The sequence below is a fragment of the Saimiri boliviensis genome, chromosome 6, assembly GCF_048565385.1.
Source record: "Saimiri boliviensis isolate mSaiBol1 chromosome 6, mSaiBol1.pri, whole genome shotgun sequence".
Lineage (NCBI taxonomy): Eukaryota > Metazoa > Chordata > Mammalia > Primates > Cebidae > Saimiri > Saimiri boliviensis.
The window spans coordinates 104,461,179-104,485,062 of record NC_133454.1 but is presented as its reverse complement, the minus strand read 5'-3'; the positions used below and the strand labels follow the sequence as shown (position 1 = coordinate 104,485,062).

The following is a 23,884-nucleotide window of genomic DNA, read 5'->3' as shown; positions in this document are numbered from 1 at the left end:
GTATTCATAAGGTGCCTTGAGGGATGATGAAATGAGGAGTAACTTGAGAAATCACTGGCACTTAGGAAACTCTATTCTACACCACTTGGGACAGGACATGATGTAGCATATACTTGGGATAACCCAGTCTGAGAGTCCAGTCTTCTTTTTGAGAAATCTAGGACCAATATATGATCTAAGTCTTGGTACTGCTGGTCCTGCATCTGGATTTCCATTTTGGCCAGGGCTGGAGTTATTGCTCCTATTCATGATGGTGGTGGTGGTGACCTACGGGGTATCCTAACTTCATTCCTATATGTCCCTGCTGCACTGGCCAACATGTGGCTCCAAAACTAGACTTAAAAAAACCATAAAGATGCTCCCATCATTGGTGGAGACAATCTGAGCCATCTGTATTTTAAAACTAATTATTAGCACACCTGTGCAAGAGCTGTAGTGTGTTCCTGAATATGTGGTCAGAATCTGCTACAGTTATCACAGCCACTTGTCCTTCTCCCTTGAACAATGCTGTAACAAAGGCAGAAACACCCGTCTTCAGATATGATTTCCTAGGGCCCATTACATTAACTGGTCGTCCACAACTTTGCCTCTGTATTCCAATCATATCGGCTGTGGAATCTTGACACATCTATCACATTTTGAGGTCCCACCAACATATTCTTCCTTTTTTTTCATTTTATTATGGTATAAATTCATTGCAAAAGCTAGGACAGAAGTGACTGTCCACTGTTTATATTACTATAAGGGAGATAAGTGGGTCAAGAACCATTTGTACAAATCGAAAGAATGAAACTGCAAATTTATTTGAAAGTATAAAAATTAAAAAACAAAACAAAACCAAGCCCAAGAAAAAAACAAAAAGCAACAACACACAACCTTTCCAGTTTACATTAACTTTGAGCATCACACACTATTTGTTAACCACTTAGTTGCATTTTTTTAAAATGTCAATTTCAAGGTAGAGGGAGCTGAGTCAGAAAATAGGCCAGCCATCATAGTGGAACTAATTTAATTCTAAAATAAAATGCTGATCTCACTTGAGAAAAAAGAGACAAGACCATTTTCCAGATGGCATAGATTCAAGCAATGTATAAAAAAGCTTCCTGGTTGGAATGAGTTAAAAAATACTGCTGGCCACTAATTTGCCGTCTTGAGTAGGAAACAAACCCTACCCCCGAAAAAACCCTGCAGCTTTGGTGTCCCATTTATGTATTTTTAAAAACATTCATTAAAAAAATCAAATCTATGATAAAAATGTCCCTGTTTGTTTTAAAAAACATTAATAGGCTTCCTTTATCTACTAAAACCATTTGTTTTTCCTAAAATGCCTGGAAGCAGAAAAGCGAAAGTGAGTGAGATTAACTCACTGTGCAATTAATTTAAATTAGAATTCTTCCTCTAAACAACTTCCAGAGCACCAGAAAGAAGCAAGGGCCCATCAAAGGGAGAAATAAAGCCCTTCTGACTCACAGGAGATGAAATGTTCAGCCAGAGTTCTAACACATTCTGGCTGTCATCAAAAGTTCTTTATTGGATTACTCAGAAAATAACTCAAGTGCTATTTTTAAAATGAAAGACACAGGCAACTAAGTTCTCTTCTTTTTTTTTTTTTTTTAACTGAAACAAAACAAAACACCAGTGGCTAGCTTTTCTGTAACATACTTTGGATTTGGTTAAAAAAAAGAAAGAAAAGTCTACAGGACAGGATCACTGAATGCCACTTCAGCCCCACCTCCTGTAGGCTTTGTTTTAATTAGCATCAAACAGGTTACTGAACATTTCTGCAGCTGCGGAAAGAAGTTTTGAATGGGTGACAGCTGCCGGGAGTGGCTCTACCTGGTTCCATTTTATCCCTCATCAGTCAGTGTGGTTTCTTGCCAAATAATGCCTAACGTTTTACCCCTTATTCCCACAGGAAGGCGGGCCCTCTGGCTGGCTGGGCACAGAGAAAGTTAGAGAAAAACTAGCACAAACATAGAGACTATACACTGAGGGAAAGAGGAGTCCCTCTTTCTGCTTCCTTCAAGAACTCGATAAATAATAACCTCGAAGTGCAACAATGCACAAATGTCTGGCACACAGGTTAGTCTGGAGTGACTTGTTATCACGGGGCTCAGAGGGGCAAGGGTGTGATCTCCTTTTGCATTTTTCTTTGGACGTTGTTAAAGGAAAAACAAACAAACAAAAAGAGACAGCTTTCCTATACACATATAAATAGTCCCTTAACTAGAAGGGAAAAAAACAAAACAAAACACAAACACACTGTTTCAAATGCATTTCTAAAAGATTTAAAATAAATCCAAATGGAAAATCTTGACTCCAAATTGTCTACTGCCCATGTGTCTCAGAGGAGAAACTGCTGGGACGCTGGGAGAGGCCTGACCCTGACCCTAACTCTTAACTAGAGGCACTGGTACTGGGACCCTGGACAGAGGAGTGTGCACAGTGCAGGGAGCCAGGAGCTCTCGCTGGAGGTACCAAATACGGCTCTCACCTGGGATAGAAACCAGTGTCCTCAAGTCCAAACGCCAGGTAAAATGGACTTGCAATGTTAAGGGAGGTTTGGAGGCCAGTGTTGAGGCTGCATGAATGAGCAAGACAGGCTTGGTGTGGGTCACAGGGACATAGAGCCAGATCAGATTTTGGGCCAACTCAAGTTAGGGCCTCATTCCTTGGCTACAGGCAGGTCAGCTGGGAGGGTGGCAGCCCAGAAACGAGGGAAGTGGATGTAGAGCCAAGGGATTGTAGGCAATTGGCAGCCCACAGTTTAAGAGCTGAGAACTTGGGTAATCTCATGGCAGAAGCTCCCTGCCTATTCTGGGATGAGGCTGATGATATATGTTGCTGGGGAAAACTCTTAGAATAAGCATTCTTGGGCAAATTTCTAAAGCCAGGATAGTTTCAGAGTCCTTCACAAAACCCAAATGGCATGTGACTGCTGAAGGTTGTTACTCATGTCCAGAGTTTTCTTTGGCCACTGACTCTGCTGGACTGAGGGCAATGCATAGGATCGTGCAAGACAGGTTTCAATGCTCAACTGAATTTTCTGGGGGGGTGGGGGCAACCATCTAATGATGGCTTCCTTGTAGGATCATCTAACCCAAACCCAAATCCCCAAATGCTATAAGGTAGCAGCCCAGCAGAGAGCATTTGGTCTAGTGTCTCCTGCGCTTCTGAGCATCCAACATAGCGTAGAAACACTGCTCTCTCCCAGCCTGCTTCAATACTGTTTTATCTGCTGCCTGTCCAACAGAAACATAATAATGTGAAAAGTAAGGGTCTGATCTAGGGTCCTGAAGGAGGGGTGACCTCACCAAAAACATGCACAACAGATCATGTAAACTGAGAGGCTAGAAAAACATCTCTGAAATCCGGGGGAGGAGGGAGAATGCAGGGATAGCTTAATACCCCAAACGGCAAGTTGAGATACCCTTACAGGTGCCTGAAGAGCTTCCCATGAGCACAAGTTGTTAGAACGACAAGTCAGAGTAGAGTAACCCATATGGACTTTGGAATAACTGGGACTTATACTTCTTCAGTGCCCTGGCTGGGCTCAGAGTCCCTGGGCTCAACAGTGCCCTCCTGGGGGCCAGGCTGCTCCGGGCTGTGGCCGGTGTCTTCCACACTCAGGAGGCTGCTGGCTGCCTGGGAGCTGGCACTGTTGGCACTCCCGGACCGGGAGCGGTAAGGGGGCAGGTCGGCTTGGTTCAGAGACTCCGTGTCAGAAGAGTAGGGTGGTGGAGGAAGGTCGTACCATGCAGGCCTGTGATGGGGACAGAAGAATGGCAGGGGCAATGGAGAGAGAAAAAGAAGAGAACACATTAGAGCCAAGACAAGGCAATTTCTGCCCATTTCTGAGCTGGTGTTTCCAGTGAGAAATGAGATTTTCCCTCCAAGTACAAAGACAATTAATTCAAGGACCAGGAACCACAGTGGAACAGAAAAGGCCAGTGTGTTCTGGTTGGTTCATGTTGACTGTGCAGTGCCAAAACCATATCCTCTGGGTAGACCCAGAGTGAGACTGCTCGCCAAGTCCCTCGGTTCAACCTGGGTAGTTTGGCATTGCCACTCTGCTCCATCAGCCAAAAGCCCTAGAGGCTGGGCTGGTGTCTTTTTTTTTTTTTTTTTTTTTTTTTTTTTTTTGAGATGGAGTCTCAGTCTGTTGCCCAGGCTGGAGTGCAGCAGCATAATCTCGGCTCATTGCAACCTCCACCTCCTAGTTCAAGCGATTCTCCTGCCTCAGCCTCCTGAGTAGTCAAGATTACAGGCATGCACTATCACGCCTAGTTAATTTTTGTGTTTTTATTAGAGATGGGGTTTCACCATGTTGGTCAGGACTCCTGACCTCATGATCTGCCCACCTCGGCCTCCCAAAGTGCTGGAATTACAGGCGCGAGCCATCGTGCCTGGCATGAGCTGGTGTCTTGACTGGGCTCTGATGGGAACACAGAATTGGCATTCATATTGAAAGCCAACTCTTCCTGGCTGCAAACCGGGGTAAGTGAGAGGACATCCTCTCAGCACCTCAGTCTGTTAATGCAGAAGGGGCTTGAAAGGAATGCATTTAACAGAAAAGACCTTTTATTTTCTAGCTCTCATTTACTGAAGGCTTCTTGTGAGCCAGGCACCTTGCTGTGCCCCCTACATTCCTTACCTTATTTAATGCTCACAAGAATGCTATGAGGTGGGCATTACTTTCATGCCTTTTGCTTTGGTGGGGAAACTGATGCACAGAGACATTCAATGTCTGGCTCAGGATCAGAAATAACTGGCAAACAGCAATGTTGGGATTTGAACATGCATTGCTTCCAGATTCAGCAATTTTAACCTTACTGTACACTGGATGGTCCAAATGAAAAGGTTATGTGTGGGAACTTTATTAGGTGAGGAGGGTCCTGAATTTTTACATTTATTTGCAAAGAGATCCTTATGTGCCATCCCCTCCACTGACCTCTGGATCTTTATTCACCTTCAATGAAGAAGGAAAATGAAGATTGAATACAAGAGTGGCCACTGAAGAGGGTCCACGGAAGAGCCAGTCACCATCAGAATATGGCCTGCAAAATGTCTAATGCCAGGCTGGGTGCGGTGGCTCATGCCTGTAATCCCAGCACTTTGGGGGGCCTAGGTGGGTGGATCACCTGAGGTTGGGAGTTTGAGACCAGCCTGACCAACATGAAAAAACTCCTTCTCTACTAAAAATACAAAATTAGCTGGGTGTGGTGGTACACATCTGTAATCCCAGCTACTCGGGAGGCTGAGGCAGGAAAATCACTTGAACCTGGGCGACAGAGGTTGCGGTGAGCCGAGATTGCGCCATTGCACTCCAGCCTGGGCAACAAGAACGAAACTCTGTCTCAAAAAAAGTCTAACGCCATACACTGCAGAGCTCGAGGAAGAGGGATGTTGAGCAGGAAAGAGGCACACTACTTGCTTTAGCTACAGAACTCTGCTTCTCGGCTTTATATACTGGGGGTTCTTGTATAATTCCATTTGCAATAAGGTGTCTACTGCTTAAAAAAACTTGAAAGTGCTCCTTTCCACCTTGTATTTTATAGACGAAGCCAAGCAAAGTTTAGGAACTCACTGATTCTCTCATTCATTCACTTATTCATTCATCCATTCATTCAACAGATATTAACCAAACCTCTCACAAGTATTGTGCACTGCTCTGCAGCAGCAGGTGAGGCTCAGAGCTATAGCGTGACATTCCCAGGAGGAGCAGACCTCTGAGTTAGCCAGGATCCTAACTGTATGTTCTTCAGACAAGTAATTTAACATCCCAGAACCTCAGTTTTCTCACCTGTAGAATGTAGAAATTTACTGATTTGTGAAACCATCACTACAAAACAGTTTCGAAATATTCCTATCAGTTTCCCCCCTCAAGTGAGGTGCTGCTGAGAGGATTAACTGAGGTGATACACATAGAGCGTTTTGCAAGGACCTGGCAAATGTCAGATGCTGCCACTGCGTACAGCAGCTGAAGCCAGGCTCTTGGCAAGACCTAGAAACCCCAGTGTGTGCACCTATTCCTCTCCCCAATATGGATGCCCTCTCCCGCCTCAGTCTCTTCCATCCAGCACACACCTCTGGTCCAGCAGGGCCTCAGAGTAGGAGGGTGGGGAGCCTACTTCTGATGCATTCTGCTCTGCTTGGCTGGCCACATACTGGATGCCATTATTGACGTTGTAGGTGACGTTGCAGTGGTGGGGGTGGTCCAGGACCACCAGGCGGGACAGCAGCACAGGGTGCTGCAGCCGGTGCACGGGCAGTGTCATGAGGTTGTTCCGCTTTCGCTGGTGGTGCAAGACCAGTGCCAGCAGGGCCACCACCAGCACGAAGATGACGGAGCTGCCGATGATGGCGTAGGTGATGCTGGGGTAATATACAAGCTGGTTCTCTGGAGTCACAAACACCTGCCCGCTGCCCGGTTCTGTGAAACCCCGGAGAGAGGAGAGAAAAGAGCGAAGGTTATCAGTTTGGCTCATCTTTGTGTTTCAACCTCAGCCCCAGATTTTGCACGTGTATGTTGGCAGTAGTCCTATTCACAACAGCCAAAAAGTGGGAACCACCCAAATGTCTACCAACTGGTAAACAAAATGTGGTACATCCACCCAATGGAATATTATTTGGCCATAAAAATTTAGCAAATTCTGAAACATGTTACTGCATGGATGGACCTCAAAAACATGATGCAGTAAAATAAGCCAGACATAAAGATCACAACTTGTATGATTCTGTTCATATGAAATTTCTGGGAAAGGCAATGTTACAGAGGCAGAAAGTAGATGAGTGGTTGCCTGGAGTGAGAAAGAGGATGGGGATTAACAATAGGCATGAGGAGTCTTGTTGGGGTAATGTGAATGTTCTGAAACTGGATTATGGTGACCGTTGCACAAATCGGTAAATTCTGCCCTCTCACTCTGCGCAACAAATCACTGAACTGAACACTTAAAATGGGCAAATTTTAAGTAATGCAAATAATACCTCCATAAAGTTGTTTCAAAAAGTCAGTACCATATAATATCTAGGGAACAGGAGTGAGAATTCTTGTGGCAGGAATCAGTTCTTTAGTAGAAATTGATAAAGTAACACACCTCAGGAACAGAGGTAGTGCCTCTGGAGTCCTCACACGTGCAGAACATTTAGTTTAAGCCAGGACCCACATGGAGCTTTTGGGATAGAGAGCCAGCACAGCCCACGCTAGCAGCAGGAATTCCTGGGCTCAAATCCCCGCCCCACAAAACTTGCTTGCTGTGTACCCTTTGAAAGTGCTATTCTCTCTCAGCTGCAAAATGGAGATGTAATTGTGTTCAGTTCTTGGGGCTTCTGTGAGCATGAAATGAGTCAGTATGCATCAAGCCCCTGAACATAGCTACACGTTGTACGTTGTGCTCTGTAAGTACACGTGTTCAGTACGGACAAATACATGCTTGCTTGCGTGCTTGATTTATTTATTTGGGACAGGGTCTTGTTCTGTCACCCAAGCTGGAGTGAAGTGCCACGATGTCAGTGCACTATGACCTTTGCATCCCACGTTCAAGCAATTATCTCACCTCAGCCTCCCAAGTAGCTGAGACTACAGATGTGTGCCACATGCCCAACTACTTTTGGGCATGGGGTTTCACCATGTTGGCCAGGCTGGTCTCGAACTCCTGACCTCAAGTGATCCGACCACCTTGGCCTCCCAAGTGCTGGGATTACAGGTGTGAGCCACTGTGCCTGGCCAAGTACATGCTTTATATCACATCTGCCTGCCTCATAACAACTCCATGGGGTAGGTGCTGTAATTCTCCTTTTTTTTAGATGAGGAAAATGAAGCTCAGAGAATTCGGTTCCCCTGGCCACAGCCATGCAGTTTGGAGGTAACAAGCTGTGCGTGAGTTGAGTCCAGGGGTCTGACTTCAGAACCTGGCCCTAACATTCTGCTCTATGTCACCTGAATAAGACCTGCCATGCAATCTGCAGGTACTTCCTCGGGGGTTCCAGGGTGAAGGTCTGGTACACATCCCACCCCTGCAGGTTGCTGTAATAATATCCTTCTCTCCACATGTCCTAACTAGTCACACTTCAAGCACTCAGGTAAGGAGCTTCCCAGTCAGCAGGACACATCTAGCAACCATGGTAAGGTTGAGGCAGGTGGAGGAAACCAGGGGTCCAAGCTGGGGACCCCTCATCTTTACAGAGAGCTGCCACTACTTACTGTCATGGTCTAGCGGGAAGAATAAATGCAGACCAAGTGAGTACAGCTGGTGGCCATGACCCTGTCCTTGTTCCACCTGTGAGCCAGTGAGGAGGTTTCAGTGGGTCCATAGGGGTCTCACATGGGAGTGTTCCCCACAAGAAAGTGTATTTATTCCTGGCCTTTGAAAAATAAAATTTGCTGTTTAGGCACAGCCTATCAGCCCTCCAGACGCCTCGCTTTCTCTCTCTCTGTCTTTATTATTTTCCCAGGCGCACTCCCTCTTCCAGGTATTGGGACCCTCTTGCAGGTCGAGAGACCCCCCGGCAGACGTGCCTACCCATCCCGGACGGTCCACGACAGGTCCACAGGGTTCAAAACGTAGCCATGAAATAGCAGTGACAGAGGTGACTACAGGTGACTCATGTTCTCTGTCCTGGCATTGGCTAAGGGCTTACTCCATCCCTCATCACTAGCTGTGTGTCTGTTTTGTTCACTGCTGTATCCCCAGACAGTAGGATGATGCCTGGCACATAGTAGGCGCTCAATAAATACCCACCACTCAATGGGAAAAAAATCTGTTTATTCACACACCCTCGTAAAGTGAGTGCTGTTGTTATTCCTATTTGCCAGATGAGCAAATTGACTCAGAGAGGTGAATTATTTTGTTTAACATCACATAAGAAGTAAGCAGAGGAACAGGACTAGAATCTAGATGTTTCTCCTTCAAAAAACCACACACTGCAAAATACACTGACTTCTCTTCTTTTCTGATATAAACATTTTCTGATTCCCCAAATGATCCCAATCTCAGACAAATGATGACCTTCCCCTTCAAGGTCTGGCTGTGTGTGTTAATCCATCTCGCTAGCCACACCTAAAAATGGACTAAAATCTACAAAGATTCTCCACCCCTGGTGGTCCCTGTTTCAGTGATTCATTGCACAGAAAGAAGTAAACAGGAGCCCAGCAGAAAGACAAAATCATCTTTCGGTATAGTTAAGGAGGGGAGGCGGTTTGGATTTTTTCTGGAGACAATTAATTAGCTGTCACTCACAGATTCTGCTGGACTTCTCTCTGTTCACAGCTTAGGCAATTAGAAGCTGGGTGGAGGCTTGTGTATGAGTATGTTTCAAAATTCAGGCTTCAACTAAAATATCTTCTTCATTTTGTTATCTAGCAGGGAGAGCTGCAGAGTTAGAAGCATTGGTGTGGAATCCTGGACCCACTGCTTCTAGCTGTTTGAGCTCAAGCGAGATTTTTAATTCTTAGAAGCCTCACCCTCCTCGTCTGTGAAATGGTGATGGTCCTGAGTAAACAACAGTGTCTATATCTCCCTGGATTATCCAGATGGTAGGGTACAATATACACACAAGTGCTGAGCACAGTGCCTGGCAATGGCCTGCCTCCGTGATGCCAGTTCTTTTTTATGACGACGACGACGATGACAAAATAATAATTATTATATAATACATATGACATAGTATAATATATAATTACATAGTGTGTATGTTACATATAGTATATATTATATATAAATATATATAACATATACATATATAACATGTTATACTATAAAATATGTAATTATATATTATGTAATTACATATTAACATATATAATTACATATTAACAATATATATTACTATATATGTTCTTTATTATATATTTATATATAAATGTTATAATACATTTTATATATACTATATAATATATAATTACAATTATATAATATGTAATATGTAATTATATAATATATATCATAATATACAACATAATTATATATTATATCATAACATATAACATAATTACATATTATAATATGTAATTATATAATACATATAACATATAATTATATAATTTATCTAATAATAAAATAGACATAAAATTTACCACTATCACCGTTTTAAAGTGCACAGTTCAGTGGCGCTAACGTTCATACACATTATTAATGTTCATACATGTTACTGTGCGTCCATCACCACTGTCCAGCTCCAGAATTTTTCATCACCCCTCACTAATGAACACTAGATTTTAGTGTAGTGTTGCCTTTCTTACTGTGATCCTCACCAACTTCTCGCAACCAGGGGTAGAAAGCTGGGGGAGCCACCTCTGGGGGATGGGGTTGGGTTGGGGAGAAGATATGAACAGACAGTTCTATTCCAGTGAGAGATATTTCTATTTTTTTAATTCCTTTTTAATTTTTAATATATATTTTTTGAGACAGGGTCTCTCCCTTTGTTGGCCAAGGTGGAGTGCAGTGGCACTATCTTGGTTTAATAACCTCAACCTCCTGGGCTAAGCCATCTTCCCTCTCAGTGGGTGGGACTACAAGCGTGCACCACCACGCTCAGCTAATTTTTGCATATTTTGTAAAGACAGAGTCTACCTATGTTGCCCAGGCTGGTCTTGAACTCCCGGGCTCAAGTAATCTATACGTCTTGGCCTTCCAAAGTGTTGGGATTACAGGTGTGAGCTACTGGTCCTAGCTAGTGAGTCACATTTGGTAAAAAAAAAGTAAAGTGGGTAAACTGTCACACACAAAACAAATGGTCCAGAGATTTTAAAATGCTGACTTCTGTATAAACATGTGAGGTTTTAAGACTTCAAGTGGGAGCCCTTTAAATGCATGAGATATAAAATGCCCGTGGAACTTAATGGGCTCACTTATGTCTCCGGAAGCAGGCTCTCTTCAGACCTCTCTTCATTTTGGCAGGCGAGACGCAGCGATCACATTTGCCTGAGAAATTATGATGTTGCATAACTCAGTGGTGCCTGCTCTGGTTTTTGCTCTGTGTGTAAAATGTCATCTTGTGTTAATTCATTAACTAGGCCCACTTTTCTTAAGAGCTTAATGAGGCTGCTGGCCAAATTACTAACATCAGAGTTGCCTGGGACCTAAGTTCCAAGTGCATAATCCATGGATAATGAAGTTTCCATTTATTCTGGCTGTCCCTCAAGCTAATGCCCTTGTGCTCCACTGTCAAGCTTCTTGAGTTCTTGTCCTGTACGTGCTGCTTCTACTGTACTAATTCCAGGCAATCTGGTTCCTACCTAGAGACTGCTGCTCCATCAAACCTCTCCACAGCTGCCCGTGGAGAAGCAGGCTGTGTTTTGTACAACTCTGGGGGTGCTCTTCACCTCAAAGTTATCACATATTTGTTTAGTTATCACGATAGCTTTCTAGCAGATGGCAGCCAAGTGTCTTGAGGAAAAGTACCTTTAACTAATTCACACAGAGGTACTGTCTGGACCAGGGGAGGCACTCAAGCAGGTGACACTTGTGACTTGGTGTTCCTTCACATCCAAAAAAATCCCCTCCTCCAGATGCAAATGAAATTTCCTACTGGATATCATTTTTTGCCTACCAGATTGGCAAAAGCAAAGTTTGATCTCATATTCTGCTGGCCAGGTCTTGGGCAAACAGGTATATTTATGCCTTGTATATATTCAGGCATGGCTAGTGGGAGGGCAAGTTGGTGCCCACCCAAGGTGGCAGAGGAGCTAATAATATATACTAACATTAAAATGTGCATATTCTTTTAAATTGGCCAGTCATGGTGACGCATATCTGTAATTCCAGCTCTTTGGGAGGTGAAAGTGGGGAGGGTGGCTTGAGCCTAGGAGTTCGACACTGGCTTGGGCAACATAGGGAGACACCGTCTCTAAATTAGCTGGGCATGGTGGCATATGCCCATAGTCCCAGCTACTTAGGACGCTGAGAAGGAAAATCACTGGAGGCCAGGAGTTTGAGGCTGTGGTGAGCTATGACAGTACCCCTATATTCCAGCCTGAGCGACAGAGTGAGACCCTGACTCTAAAAAGCCGAAAAACAAAATAAGCATTTATGAAAACATTGTTAAATGTTTTCATAAAATAAAAAAATATAAAAGCAAAATATATCAGAAACATCCAAATGTTTATCAGTTGCAGCCTGGCTACATAAATTATGGTGCCTCCATACAATCTTGCAGCTATTTTTAAAATTAGGGAACCTCTGTATATACCGATACAGAACAACTGGAAGGGGAAAAAAGCAAAGTTCAGTAGAGAATGTACAGAATGTATCTGGAGAAACACAATATAACCAGTAACACCGGGAGCTTCCAGGAAGGGGAATAGATGGTTGTGGAGAGGGAGATTTACTTTTTACTGTTGACCCCTGCCTACTATGTACTATTTGTTCTGTATTATCTATTTAAAAACTAAGCACTCTGTCCTCTTCCTTTGAACTTGCCCAGGCTGATGTGCATCAGTTTCTTTATTTTTAATTTTAGACATAGGGTCTCGCTATGCTGCCCAGGCTGGTCTTGAACTCCTAGGCCCAAGTGATCCTCCCATCTAAGCCTCTGAGTAGCTGGGATTGTAGCCTGTGCCACTGCACCTGGCTCAGTTTCTTTATTGTTTCCTGTCCTTTTCTCCCTGTAGGTGTGAGGGCTTTTTGGGGTTCTAGCCTCATTGTCCCATGCTTACTTGGAGACCCCTTAATGACTCATGATTCCCTGAGGACAGCTTCCAATGCCTCCAATCTGACCTCTTTTTTTTTTTTGAGACAGAGTCTCATCTGTCACCAAGGCTGGAGTACAGTAGCACAATCTTGGCTTACTGCAACCTCCAACTCCCGGGTTCAAGTGCTTCTCTTGCCTCAGCCTCACGAGTAACTGGGATTACAAGCACACGCCACCATGCCCGGCTAATTTTGTATTTTTAGTAGAGACGGAGTTCACCATGTTGGCCAGGCCAGTTTCGAACTCCTGACCTCAACTGATCCACCGGCCTCAGCCTCCCAAAGTGCTGGGATTATAGGTATGAACCACCGCACCTGGCCCAGCCTGACCTCCTAAGTCCAGAATTCCTGTTTTGGAATACTCACTGCCCTTCAAAGTGACTCTCCCTCATCGCTTTGAAAAACTCCTACCTTGCTATTTTTTTTAAAGTATTTTTTCAGTTTGTTTTCCTCCAGATTATATATTTTAAAAGCTAGATTTATTGAGGTATATCTTAGGCACAAGATTTGCCCTTTGAAAATCACTGTTAGATGAAATCTGACAAAATGAAACAGTCGCATGTCCTCTTCCACAATCAAGATATAGAATCTTTCCATCCCCCACAAAAAATATTTTGTGCTTCTTGTGGTCAATCTTCTCCCACCATTCCAAGCCTCTGGAAACCAGGGGTCTATTTTCTGTCCAAATAGATCCACTTTTTTCCAGAAAGTCATACAAGTGGCATGTAACAGTATGTAGCCTATTGTGTGATTCTTTCACTCAGCACACTGCTTTTGAGATTCATCCATGTTTCTCTGAGTATTAATACCTCATTCCTTTTTGTACCTGAGTAGTATTCAGTTGCATGGATGTATCACAATTTGTTCGATTTCTCAAATGAGGGAGGGCACAGGGATGTTTCCAGTTTCAGGAATGCCAGTCTTTGTGCTAACATGTATTTTCAGATTTCTTGGGCATACATAGTGCTGGGAGAGCTCTGAGTCATATGGGAAGCATATATTTAACTTTAGAAAAAATTGTTCCACTGTTCTCCAAGTTGCTATAGCATTTTGCATCCCCACCAGCAGCAATGTACAAAATTCTCAGTCACCCTGCATTCTCAGCAGCACTTAGTAATACCAGTCTTTTAAATTTTAGCCATCTTAATAGTTGTTTAGTGGTATCTCATTAAGGTTTTAATTAGCATTTCCTAATGACTAATGATGTGAGCATCTGTTCATATAACTGATTTGACACAGCTTATCTTCTTTAATGAAGTGTTTATTCAAATCTTCTGCCCATTTTTAAATTGGTTTGACATGATTATTGGGCAGTAAGAGCACTTTATATGTTCTGCCACATAGCGTTCTATCACAAATGTGTTTTGCAAATATTTTTTCCTAGTCTATGGTTTATCTTTTCATTTTCTTCACAGTGTCTTAAAAAGAGATTTTTGGTGTTTTCTTGTTTAAGACTAGTCAATGAAGAGAAGGTGTTCAAACAAATTTTTACATAGTCCTTTGCATCAATTCTTTCTTAATGGTATGTGGTTTTTATATTCGATGCAAGTAATCATCCCTTAAATCTTGGCTTAGAAGAAGTCTTACAGCTTTAGCTTCTACATTTACGTCTGTGATCCACAGCAAGTTAATTTTTGTTTATGGAACAAGGTAAAGGTCAAGGCTCTTTTTATCTTCCCATTTAGCTTTCCAATTTTTCTGACACCATTTGTTGAAAAGCCCATCCTCTCTTATTGAATTACCTTGGCACCTTTGTTGAAAATCAATTGACCATACAAGTCTGAGTCTATTCTTAGACTCTCTATTTTGTATGATTGAGCTATATACCTCTCTTTATGCCAATAAGGGTGCTGTTACCTACAGCTTTATAGCTAAGTCTCAAAATCAGGTAGTGCGTCTTGCATGCCTTTTTCCCCCTTCCAAATTTAACTTATTTCTGATCACAAAAATCCATGTTAATGATTTAAAAAAATATATATATAGAAATGTCCAAGGCAGACAAAATGTCCCCTTCTCTCCCCTAAACCTACTAGAATTCGACTAGACATGGTTCACAGTTGCGTTATCGATCAGGAGCTAGACAATTTTTTCTGTCAAGGGCCAGATGGTAAATATTTTATGCTTTGTAAGCCTTACAAGTAGCATAAAAGCTGTCATGGACAATATGCCAATGAATGAATGTGGCTGTGTCCCAATCAAACTTTATTTATACAAACAGGCAGCAGGTCAGATTTGGCCTACTGGCCATAGTTTGCTGTCTACCCACAGCATAAATCCTTGAAAACTGCTCTCTATACTTGTGTATATACATGTACTTTTCTTCGTGCTGTATGGATATTTCTACATGCAGACATCTTTCCTTGGCACCCAAACCTCTGTGAAAGAATAGCCATACAGTATCCCACTATAGAGACAAACTACAGTTTATTTAACCAAACCTCTAATGAAGTACCTTTAGGTTGCTTCCCATTTTTAATATTACAAACAATGCTATAATATCATTCAGGCAGACAGCGAGGGTCATGAGGGGAGGGGGCCAGTGATCTTGGTCACTGATGCAATGATTTCTTTGGACAAATTCCTACTTGCTGGATGTTTCACTGGCCATCTGGTCTCCCAGGTTTGAACACTCTCCTTTTCTCTGTCTACATCAAGCAACCAAGTATGGTCAGTTTCTACTGTGCTGTGTTTCTCCAGCCTCTCAACCTCACATCTATTCTTATGGCCACATATAGGCCCAGGCCAGGGAAAAAACCTCCATGAGAGTCTCGCCACCTGTAGCCTTTTTGAACTCCAGTCTTTTTGCAATACTCCCACAAGTCTGAACATTGCCCAGGACTGTGTTGCTGTGTAACTCTTGTAAAATTCTTCAGATCAAGAAACTCAGTGGCTCACATCACTCTCTTTGGACCTGGCATTCATAGATAGCACTGTTCTGTGTTTAATTTCCCAGCATCAACCCCTCCGAAGGGATAGGGAAAAGTCTAGAGTTGGAATGAGGAACAACATTTGCCTTGTGACATGTCTTCATTCCTGATTTGAACTAAATAATAATGTTAATATTACTAACAACCATCACCCCCACTCATACTTGCTTTGAACTAAAAAACAGGAGTATAAATAATACCATCACCATAATTATCCTAGCAGCTCTTACCGTATTCTCAGTAATACCTAATGTGTTTCACACATTCTAACACTTTTACTGCTTACACCACCTGTATTGAGTTGAGTGGTGTCCCTCCAAAGGATATGTCCACCCAGAACCTCAGAATGTGACCTTATTTGAAAAAAGGGTCTTTGCATCAGAGTTTCAAGATGAGCTCATTCTTAATTACAGTGAGCTTTAGATCCAATGATGAATGTCTTTATGAGAGACAGAGAGGGAGATGACACAGAAACAGACAAGGTAGAAGGCCATGTGAAGTTGAATGCAGAAACTGGAATCATGCAGCCCCAATCAAGACAAGGAACACCAAGAACTGCCAGCGGCCCTAGAAGCTAGGAGTGAGGCATGGAATGGATTCTTCCCCGGAGCCTCCAGAAAGAAAAAACCCTGCCAGTACCTTGCATTTGGACTTCTGGCCTCCAGAACTGTGAGATAATAAATATCTGCTGTTTCAAAGCCAAATTTGCAGTCATTTGCTATGGTAGCCCTATCAAATGAATGTATCCTCCTATGAAGTAGACCATTTCACAGGTGAGGAAATGGAAACATGGGTTGAGGAACTTGCCCAAGGACTCCCCATATCTTAGGGATGATTAATAGCTATTCTTAGAGCTAGCTAGTGGCGGAACCAAGAGGAACCCAGGCAGTCTGTTTCCAGCATCTATGCTCTTACCCACAGCTTTATTTCATTTTACATATGTGGCTATCTTACCATTAAGCTCTTGGCGGGCAAAGACCAGGCTTGCTCCTTCTCGGAACACCACTCAGGGCTCACTGCAATCTGGGAAATACAACAGGTACTCCACAGTGTTTTTTGATATTGGTAAACTAACTCTGAAACATGGGAACATGATAATCCACAATCTCTTCACTTAAAGACAGAGTCAAAACTACAGGAAGGCAAACATTTGAAGAAGAAAATAAGGATAACCTAAACACTGAGCAGTGGGCACCCAACCTTCTGCTTCTACTCTTCCTTTGACATACACGATTTCCCTTCTTCTTTACAACAATCCTTTGAAGTGTGCCATTTTATTATCTCACCTTTACAGATGAGGAAATGGAAACTCGGGAAGGTTAAGTAACTTACTGAAGGTTACAGAGTGAACGAATGGTACAACTAGTCTTTGGGCACGGGAGTCTGATGTCAGAATCCACTGCGCTATCCTGAATACTTCTCTCTGCTCTTTCCCATTTCTCCTGAACGTTTGTCACTTCACCTCACTGTACTGCTCTTGCAATGGGGTCCCTTTCCAGTACCTTCAAGGAAGACCCGATCCTAGACTCTGATCAGTATACTGGAAGTGTCCTCTGTGGGATGGAAAGAGGTATTTTATGAAAAAGTACCTCGCTCAAACAGGTGTGACAACAAATGAATCACAGTTAAATCCATCTCTCCCCCACCCACGTTTTTGTAGCTGTTTAGAGGGAAGGTTCAGAGATCAAACTGTCTAGATTCGAACCCCAGTCATGTCACTCACTAGCTGTGTGGACTAGAAAAAGTTACTTTCCCTCTCTGTGTCTCAAAATCCTCATCTTTAAAATGGGATAATAGAACCCACCCCATAGGGTTAGTTTTTGGATGTAAAGAAAAAATATGTATAGAAATGTTTAACATGGTGTCTGGCACAGAATAAGTAGCACTCAACAAACCCTTTAGTTATTATCAATAGCTATCATTACAGGACTTTTCAGAGCCTTTACTAGGCAAATGTCCACTGTGACACTTCATGAGAGGATGTGGTTATTTACTTAACCTCAGCGCTGGGCTGAGATGGACAAAACATACACCATATTCCAGATATTTGCATTCCCAACATTCTGCAAGGTATCTTCTCACAGATCAGAAAGGGGAACCCCTGGCCTTTGGGCAGGCTGTTGGAGGGAGCTCTGTGTTGCAACTGCCGATCAAAGAGGATGAAGCTGAGAGACAATTATCTTAGCCCCACCCTCTCTTCTCGTGACACAGTAAGGCCCAGGTCCCAGGCCACACAGTTAAGGTTCAGCATCACCATTACTGATGGCCAAGGACCAGGAGCAGCTCCTGAGTGTGAAGTGAGAGATGCCACTGTGAGGACTGAATGATACTCTGCCACCTCTGACATTTGTCAAGAACCGATCATGCAGGAGCTGATGCTTCAGAAATTCACAAGGAGTCCAAAGGCTGCCTGGTTCTGTTCTTGGGATCTGCGAGCGTGTCATGGCCCCTTGCATAATCAGTTCATCGGTGCTACTCCTGCCTGTGAAACTTTATTACCCAGGGAAATGCTGAGTGTGCACACTTGGAGCTTCTGAGTGCAGAAAACTTTCTGAGTAATTTAGGGGAATGGGTTGATACAGAATCATTGTAAGCAGGGCTCCCAAGAAGGAGCTTTATTGACCATGAACAAATTCATGGCTTCTTGAGATGTCAGATCTACAACAATCCTGATCCAATGATCTCCAGCGCCTTGGAGGGCAGGGCTGTCCGTTTTGCACACACTGGGTTCTTGTTCTCCACACACTGGGCTCTTGGGCTCCAGTCCCAGTGCAGGCAGGATGAGAATGCCCGAAAGGGAAGCACAAGACATACCTGATGCCAATGGAACTCTGCATACCAGCCTCAGCCAATCCCCAGTCCTGGGGCACATGCTTCATAACCTCTCTGGTCCAAGCCACTGTCCCCTCCACCCTGCCTCCACTCTGGCTCTCTGTAGTCTCTTTTCCACATGGCTACAGGGTGCTCCTTCTAAAAACATTCATCTGTTCATGTCACTCCTAGCTCAAAACCTTCCAGGGGATTCCCAAATAAAGTCCAAAGTCCTTACCAGGACCTCCAGGCCCTGAATAATCTTGTCCCTGTTGCTGTTCTGACCTCCACTGCTGCTCCTCCTTGGCTGCTGCTACAGACCCATTGGCCTCCCTGACGTGGTTCTGGAACACCCCAGCATGCACCTGCTACAGGGCCCTTATCCTCTGCTTAGCAGGCCCTTCCAGGGCATCCGCGTCACTGATGATTCCATTCAAGGCTTTATTCCTCTCTGGCCCACTGACATCACTCTCTAACCCCCTACCCACCTCGTCTACCTTCACAGCACCATCACTGCCTGACATTGTACATTATATTTGCATTTAATTGTCTCTCTTTCTACTGGAATATAACTCCCTGAGGGCAGAGCTGAATCCTGCTTGCTCATCCCTGAATCCCCAAAGCCCCAAATAGTAAAAATTTCTTGGGAGAAGCGGGAAGAGTGTCTCTAACTCTGTGGCCTTATGACATCTTGGCTTGTGCATCTTTCCTATGAGACTCCACACCTTCATGGCCATTACCCATTCAGCCTTTCAGGTAAGAAAGATAAGACTCAGAGAAGCGAGGTCACTTGCCCCAGGTCACACAGCCCGGAAGTGATGGAGCTGAGACAGAAGCCCAGGTCTGTTTGACCAACACGCAGAGATGACTCATGGTATGAGGGCAGGTCCCATTCAACCAGTTTGTCCCGGTGATCTGTTTGAGGAAGGTAAAACCACCCTCATGGCTGGAATATTCACACTGTTATTGATGGGCACTGGCTGAGCTCAGGATTTATATAGAAGACACATGTGCATTGTACAAAAACACAGTCTCATCCTTCTAGAATCTTCCTTTTCACAAATCAGGTGGGATCAATGTAACCCTTTCCCAGAATCATCTAGAGATCCACTGCCCACAGGGCCAAAAGTATGGGGCCAGTGCAGGCAGACTCCTCTCCCACAGTGGCCAAGAGGGTGCCCTGACACAGTCACTCCAGGCCAACCCGGCAGACTGGACCCGGCTCTGCCGGGACTCACAGCCCTTCCGGGAATTTCTGTTTGCCAAGGGTCCAGTCCACCCCTCATCATGAAAGTCACAGCTTTTCACCACGGGCCCTTCCTCCCCCATGCTCCTCCCTCACTGCCTCCTTCTCTAGTCACTCTCCCCAGCGCCGGCCACACCTAGAACAACCTGTCTGCTTAGTGCCTACAGCCTGTCAATGCTGGGCCCCACAGCCTCCTGGTTTAAAAGAGGCAAGTGAAAGCGCTCAGTGAAGGGACAGTGTGATTAAAATCAGGATGAGACACCTGCATCCGCTGTAAAGTTGAGATGAACACTGAAGACTGTTTTAAAGCTGAGCCGAGTGAAGCGACTGCAAGCTTGCTTCTGCAGCTTCCTTTTACCTGCACGAAGAGTCCGATCCCTTCACACTAGATTAAAACGAGCCTCGGGAGTACTGAATGGCAGAGAAGAGAAAATGCTGCTGAGAGGGAGGCAGGGAGAGCAGCTGGGATTCACAGGGACACAGAGCCTCCAAGTGCTGTGACGCGATGGAGGGAAGTCTGGCTGGGGCCACATTTCATTCGTCCACTTAGAGAGCTCAGACCCTGTGCTCAGCTGCTGGGAGCAGGCCTGACCCTGGTGGCACTCCCAGGGTGGGAGTGGCCCTGGGGGGCCCATTTCACTCCTGCACTCCTCCTACCATGGCCTCTCCCATATTTCTTCAAGCCTGGAAGCATCAAGGGACTGTCTGGGCCACTGTAAACCAAGGGTATCCCCACATCCACCCTGACTTTCCTGTTTTAAAAAAGCATCCCATGGGGCTGGAGCGCCTTTGCAGATCCCTATTCCAAGCACATCGCCCACCCCAATTTAGATGCAGATTGAAAAAGTTTAATTTAAAGGGCAGCCCAGCAAATGACTGAATCAAAGGAGAGCCACGAAAACCCTGCTGAACCATTACCATAGCAACTCAAGTTGCTAAAATTAACTGAAAAGAGGGTGATGGGAAAACTGGAGCTGCCCAACCTCAGACCGACCACAGCAGGGGCCATCCTGGCCCCAAGCCAGAGGGAAATGAGAGAGGAGACCAATCTGCCAAGATGCTGGGAACCGGGACTATTGAGAGCTGGGAGACAAGTGCCCCAGGATTAAGTTCAAAATGAGTGTGAGGGAAAGCAAGGGGAGGGGGAGAGGGAGAAAGATGTGGGTAGGGTGAGGGGTGAGGGTTGGGGGGAGTTGGGGGTGGGAGGGGGGAGACAGAGAGCAAAAGAGCGAGAGAAAGCGAGAGAGAGCAAGCGAGAGAGAGAGAAGAAAGTTCTAAGATTGAAGACCAAATGAAGCATCCATTTCCCTGGGGATTTTCAGTCATTCCAAAAGACGGAATGGCTTCCTGTCTTCCTAACCACTGCCAGTCTTTGGGCAAATGGGAACAGGGAGTCTCCCTGAAAGCTTCACTCTATCCTTTCAATAAGTGCTACTGAACAGCCGACTGGTATCAATGGCCCCTCATTTCTAAGCTGTTCACCCCAGAGAGCTTCTTAGAATGGAGGAAAGCCCCCAGCAGTCCCAGAGCTCTTTGAAGCCTGCTGAGAGTTGCTATACACCCTCAGAATTAGATCTCTGCTTCTGCCGAGGAAGGGCCCAGTGATAAGCCAGGGAGTTGGGTGACGAATGGCCTCTTTGCTAAGACACGGGCTCAGGGCCGTTGCAGCACTGGTTGGAGGGTAAGGCATTTAATTGGCTCTTTAAGATAGAAAAAGGATTTCTTGGTCTTTTTATTTTATTTTATTTTTTTGATATAGGGTCTCACTCTGTTGCCCAGGCTAGAGTGCAAGGGCATTTTTTAAACAGGAATTCATATTGCCACTAAAACTCGGTGAGAGGGTACTTGGGAGCTAGGGCCCAGGTGGCCTTTTTAGAACTCTGTTGGATTGCATCATTGCTTCAAAAATGTCAACAGAAGAATGCAGTGGAAATGAGGGGTAAGAGCTCTTTGCTACCTCTCCTACTGCAGGCCGCAAAAGCAGCAAAGGTCAATGAGAGACAGCGCGGGAAGCGGGTGGGACTTGGTAATGAGCTCACGCACCTCCATTGGGATTAATCTAATCATTCCACCCGTCCAAAGGGAAACCTCTGAGACATCTGTCTCCTCTGCATCAAGTGGCTTTGCCAGACTCAGGTTCCTGTATATGACATCCTGGGCTGCTCCTGCAGGCAACATGCTGGAAACGACTTTCCACGTGGCCTAGAATTTGCTGAATAAGGAGAGCTCTACAGAATTACCATTTCTATTGCTTACTGTATCTATTTACCTGGAGGGTCTGGTGGAAGCTGAAAAATGAAATGCTTAGCAGACATTCTTTGAACTCAATGGTCAGTTGGTTTCTGGTCCAGTAATAAGGCTTGGCCAGTTGCAGTACAATAGTTTATTGAGCCTGCCTTGTCAGCGGCCAGAGCGAATACTGCTAACTCAAGCAGGATGCAGGGAGCGGAGATGCTTTGATCAGTTTGTAAGTGTGGTGTAATCACACACAAATAGTACTGCAGGGAAAAGCAAACCCTAAAAACTGGAGACAGAAAAATCTACTTCAGGCAGGCCATTGTTGCAAATAAAACCTCATTTTCGGGAGCTAGGAAAACAAGTATCATCATCAAATAGCAATTACAATTGTAGGACAGGGCCCCCAGGCAATCACTGGAGCTGCAGGCCTCAGCGTGAAACCTGGTTCCTTCCTTTCCTTTTACATTCATGTCCAACTCAGGGCAGGTCCTACTGATTCTGCTTCCATAATACAGGACAAGTTGCCATCATCTGTTGCATGGATTACCATGTGAACCTCTTACTTGGTCTCCAAATTGCTAATCTTGTCCCTCTCCAACCCATTTTCCACACAGCATCTAGAAAGCTCATTTTAGGAAGTAAGACCATAGCATGTTTCCTGCTTTATACCCCGGGCCAAGGGTTGCTCACTGAACTGAAAATCTAAACTCCTAGTAATGGCTTAGACACATAATCTCTACAAGAGGCCCCTGACCTTTCTACAGCCTGTTAGCACCCCATGTTCTAGTTGGGGGGTTGGTAAAGTCTGACCTGCCATCTGCTTTTATAAATAAAGTTTTATTGGTACACAGCCATTCCCATTCATAATGTATCATCTATGGCTGCTTTCATGTGACAATGGCAGAGTTGCATAGTTGAGACAGTGACTCTAGGGCCCATCAAACCTAACAAGAGGACAACTAATGTTAGCTCCTTGAGCAGACCAGTATTGCAATGAACCACGTGCTTAGAGATGTGCTAGCTGCTTTTATACAACTTATAGTCTCTTTGGGAAGTTACTCTAATATACAAAACGTGGCAATTCGCATGAGGGAACTATAACTGCCATAGAAAATAAATGGAGAAATCAAGAAATCAAGGAAGAAATCAAGCACACCTCCCCTGCTATCCCTCCATTAGCTCTTGCTTTTTGTTATCTGTAGAAGTAAGCTACTGAAATGTTCCTATGGAAAATGGCAAACTTGTGTTAAATCTTGGGCAATGAAATACCTTAATGGTTAAAAATGTATCTGTTCTTGCTACCACCACCTCCCTGAGTGGTTGAGCAATGTTGCCTGCCTGTGGAATCCTGTCTTCTGAGAGGTACTTGGATGTCTCATATTTATGCTTCTTGAAATGAAGGCTTGGTGGAACATTTTAATGTTCTTTATGACAGGGTGCTGGAGGCTCTATTCCAACACCAGTGGGCCTCCTGGGCAGCAGGTCACTCAACCCCGCTGTTCCATAATACATGAATAACTATAGGGTCTTGGGCTTTGGAGGATTCAAAGTTACTCATTCATTTCTATAAAGAGGAAATAATAACCAAGTATCCCCGGGGCCGATTTAGAATCCCTGTCAAAAGCTCTCGAAACACTTAAGACAGGCTGGAGAGCTCAGGCAAACATTTTAAACATTAATGGGGCTGTGTTTTAAACAAGAAAGTGAAGAAATCAAAGCCTGTTGCTAAAGAGGACCCAAGCTGGCCTCCTTAGGAAGAGGAATAAAAGGACCCACACAGTCTGATGTGATACAAAGATGAATCCCCCAGAAGGGAGGCAGCAGAGTGCATTCACTCATTCATCACACATTTCCTAGCCCCTACTAAGGGCCAGCCAGGGTGCCAGAAGATTCTGGGTTGCTGTTAGAGGGCACAAGTTACTGGGGAATGAACAGGGAGTGCTGGGAACCTCAGGATTACCATGGCTAAGATC

The 23,884-nt window shown here is 44.4% G+C and overlaps 1 protein-coding gene across 2 annotated transcripts in view; it reads right to left on the bottom strand.

Annotated features, from left to right (window-relative positions):
• Nucleotides 1-778: 778 nt before the first annotated feature.
• Nucleotides 779-23,884, bottom strand: part of LDLRAD3 (low density lipoprotein receptor class A domain containing 3) — a 289,197-nt gene continuing 266,091 nt past the window's right edge. For both annotated transcript variants that reach the window (XM_039470544.2, XM_074401310.1), the window contains exons 5-6: nt 6,088-6,433; nt 779-3,763 (exon numbers count right to left, since the gene is read on the bottom strand). In XM_039470544.2, the coding sequence (XP_039326478.1) occupies nt 3,526-3,763; nt 6,088-6,433 (584 nt within the window). In that variant the 3' untranslated portion in view covers nt 779-3,525. The remainder of the gene's footprint in view (nt 3,764-6,087; nt 6,434-23,884) is intronic.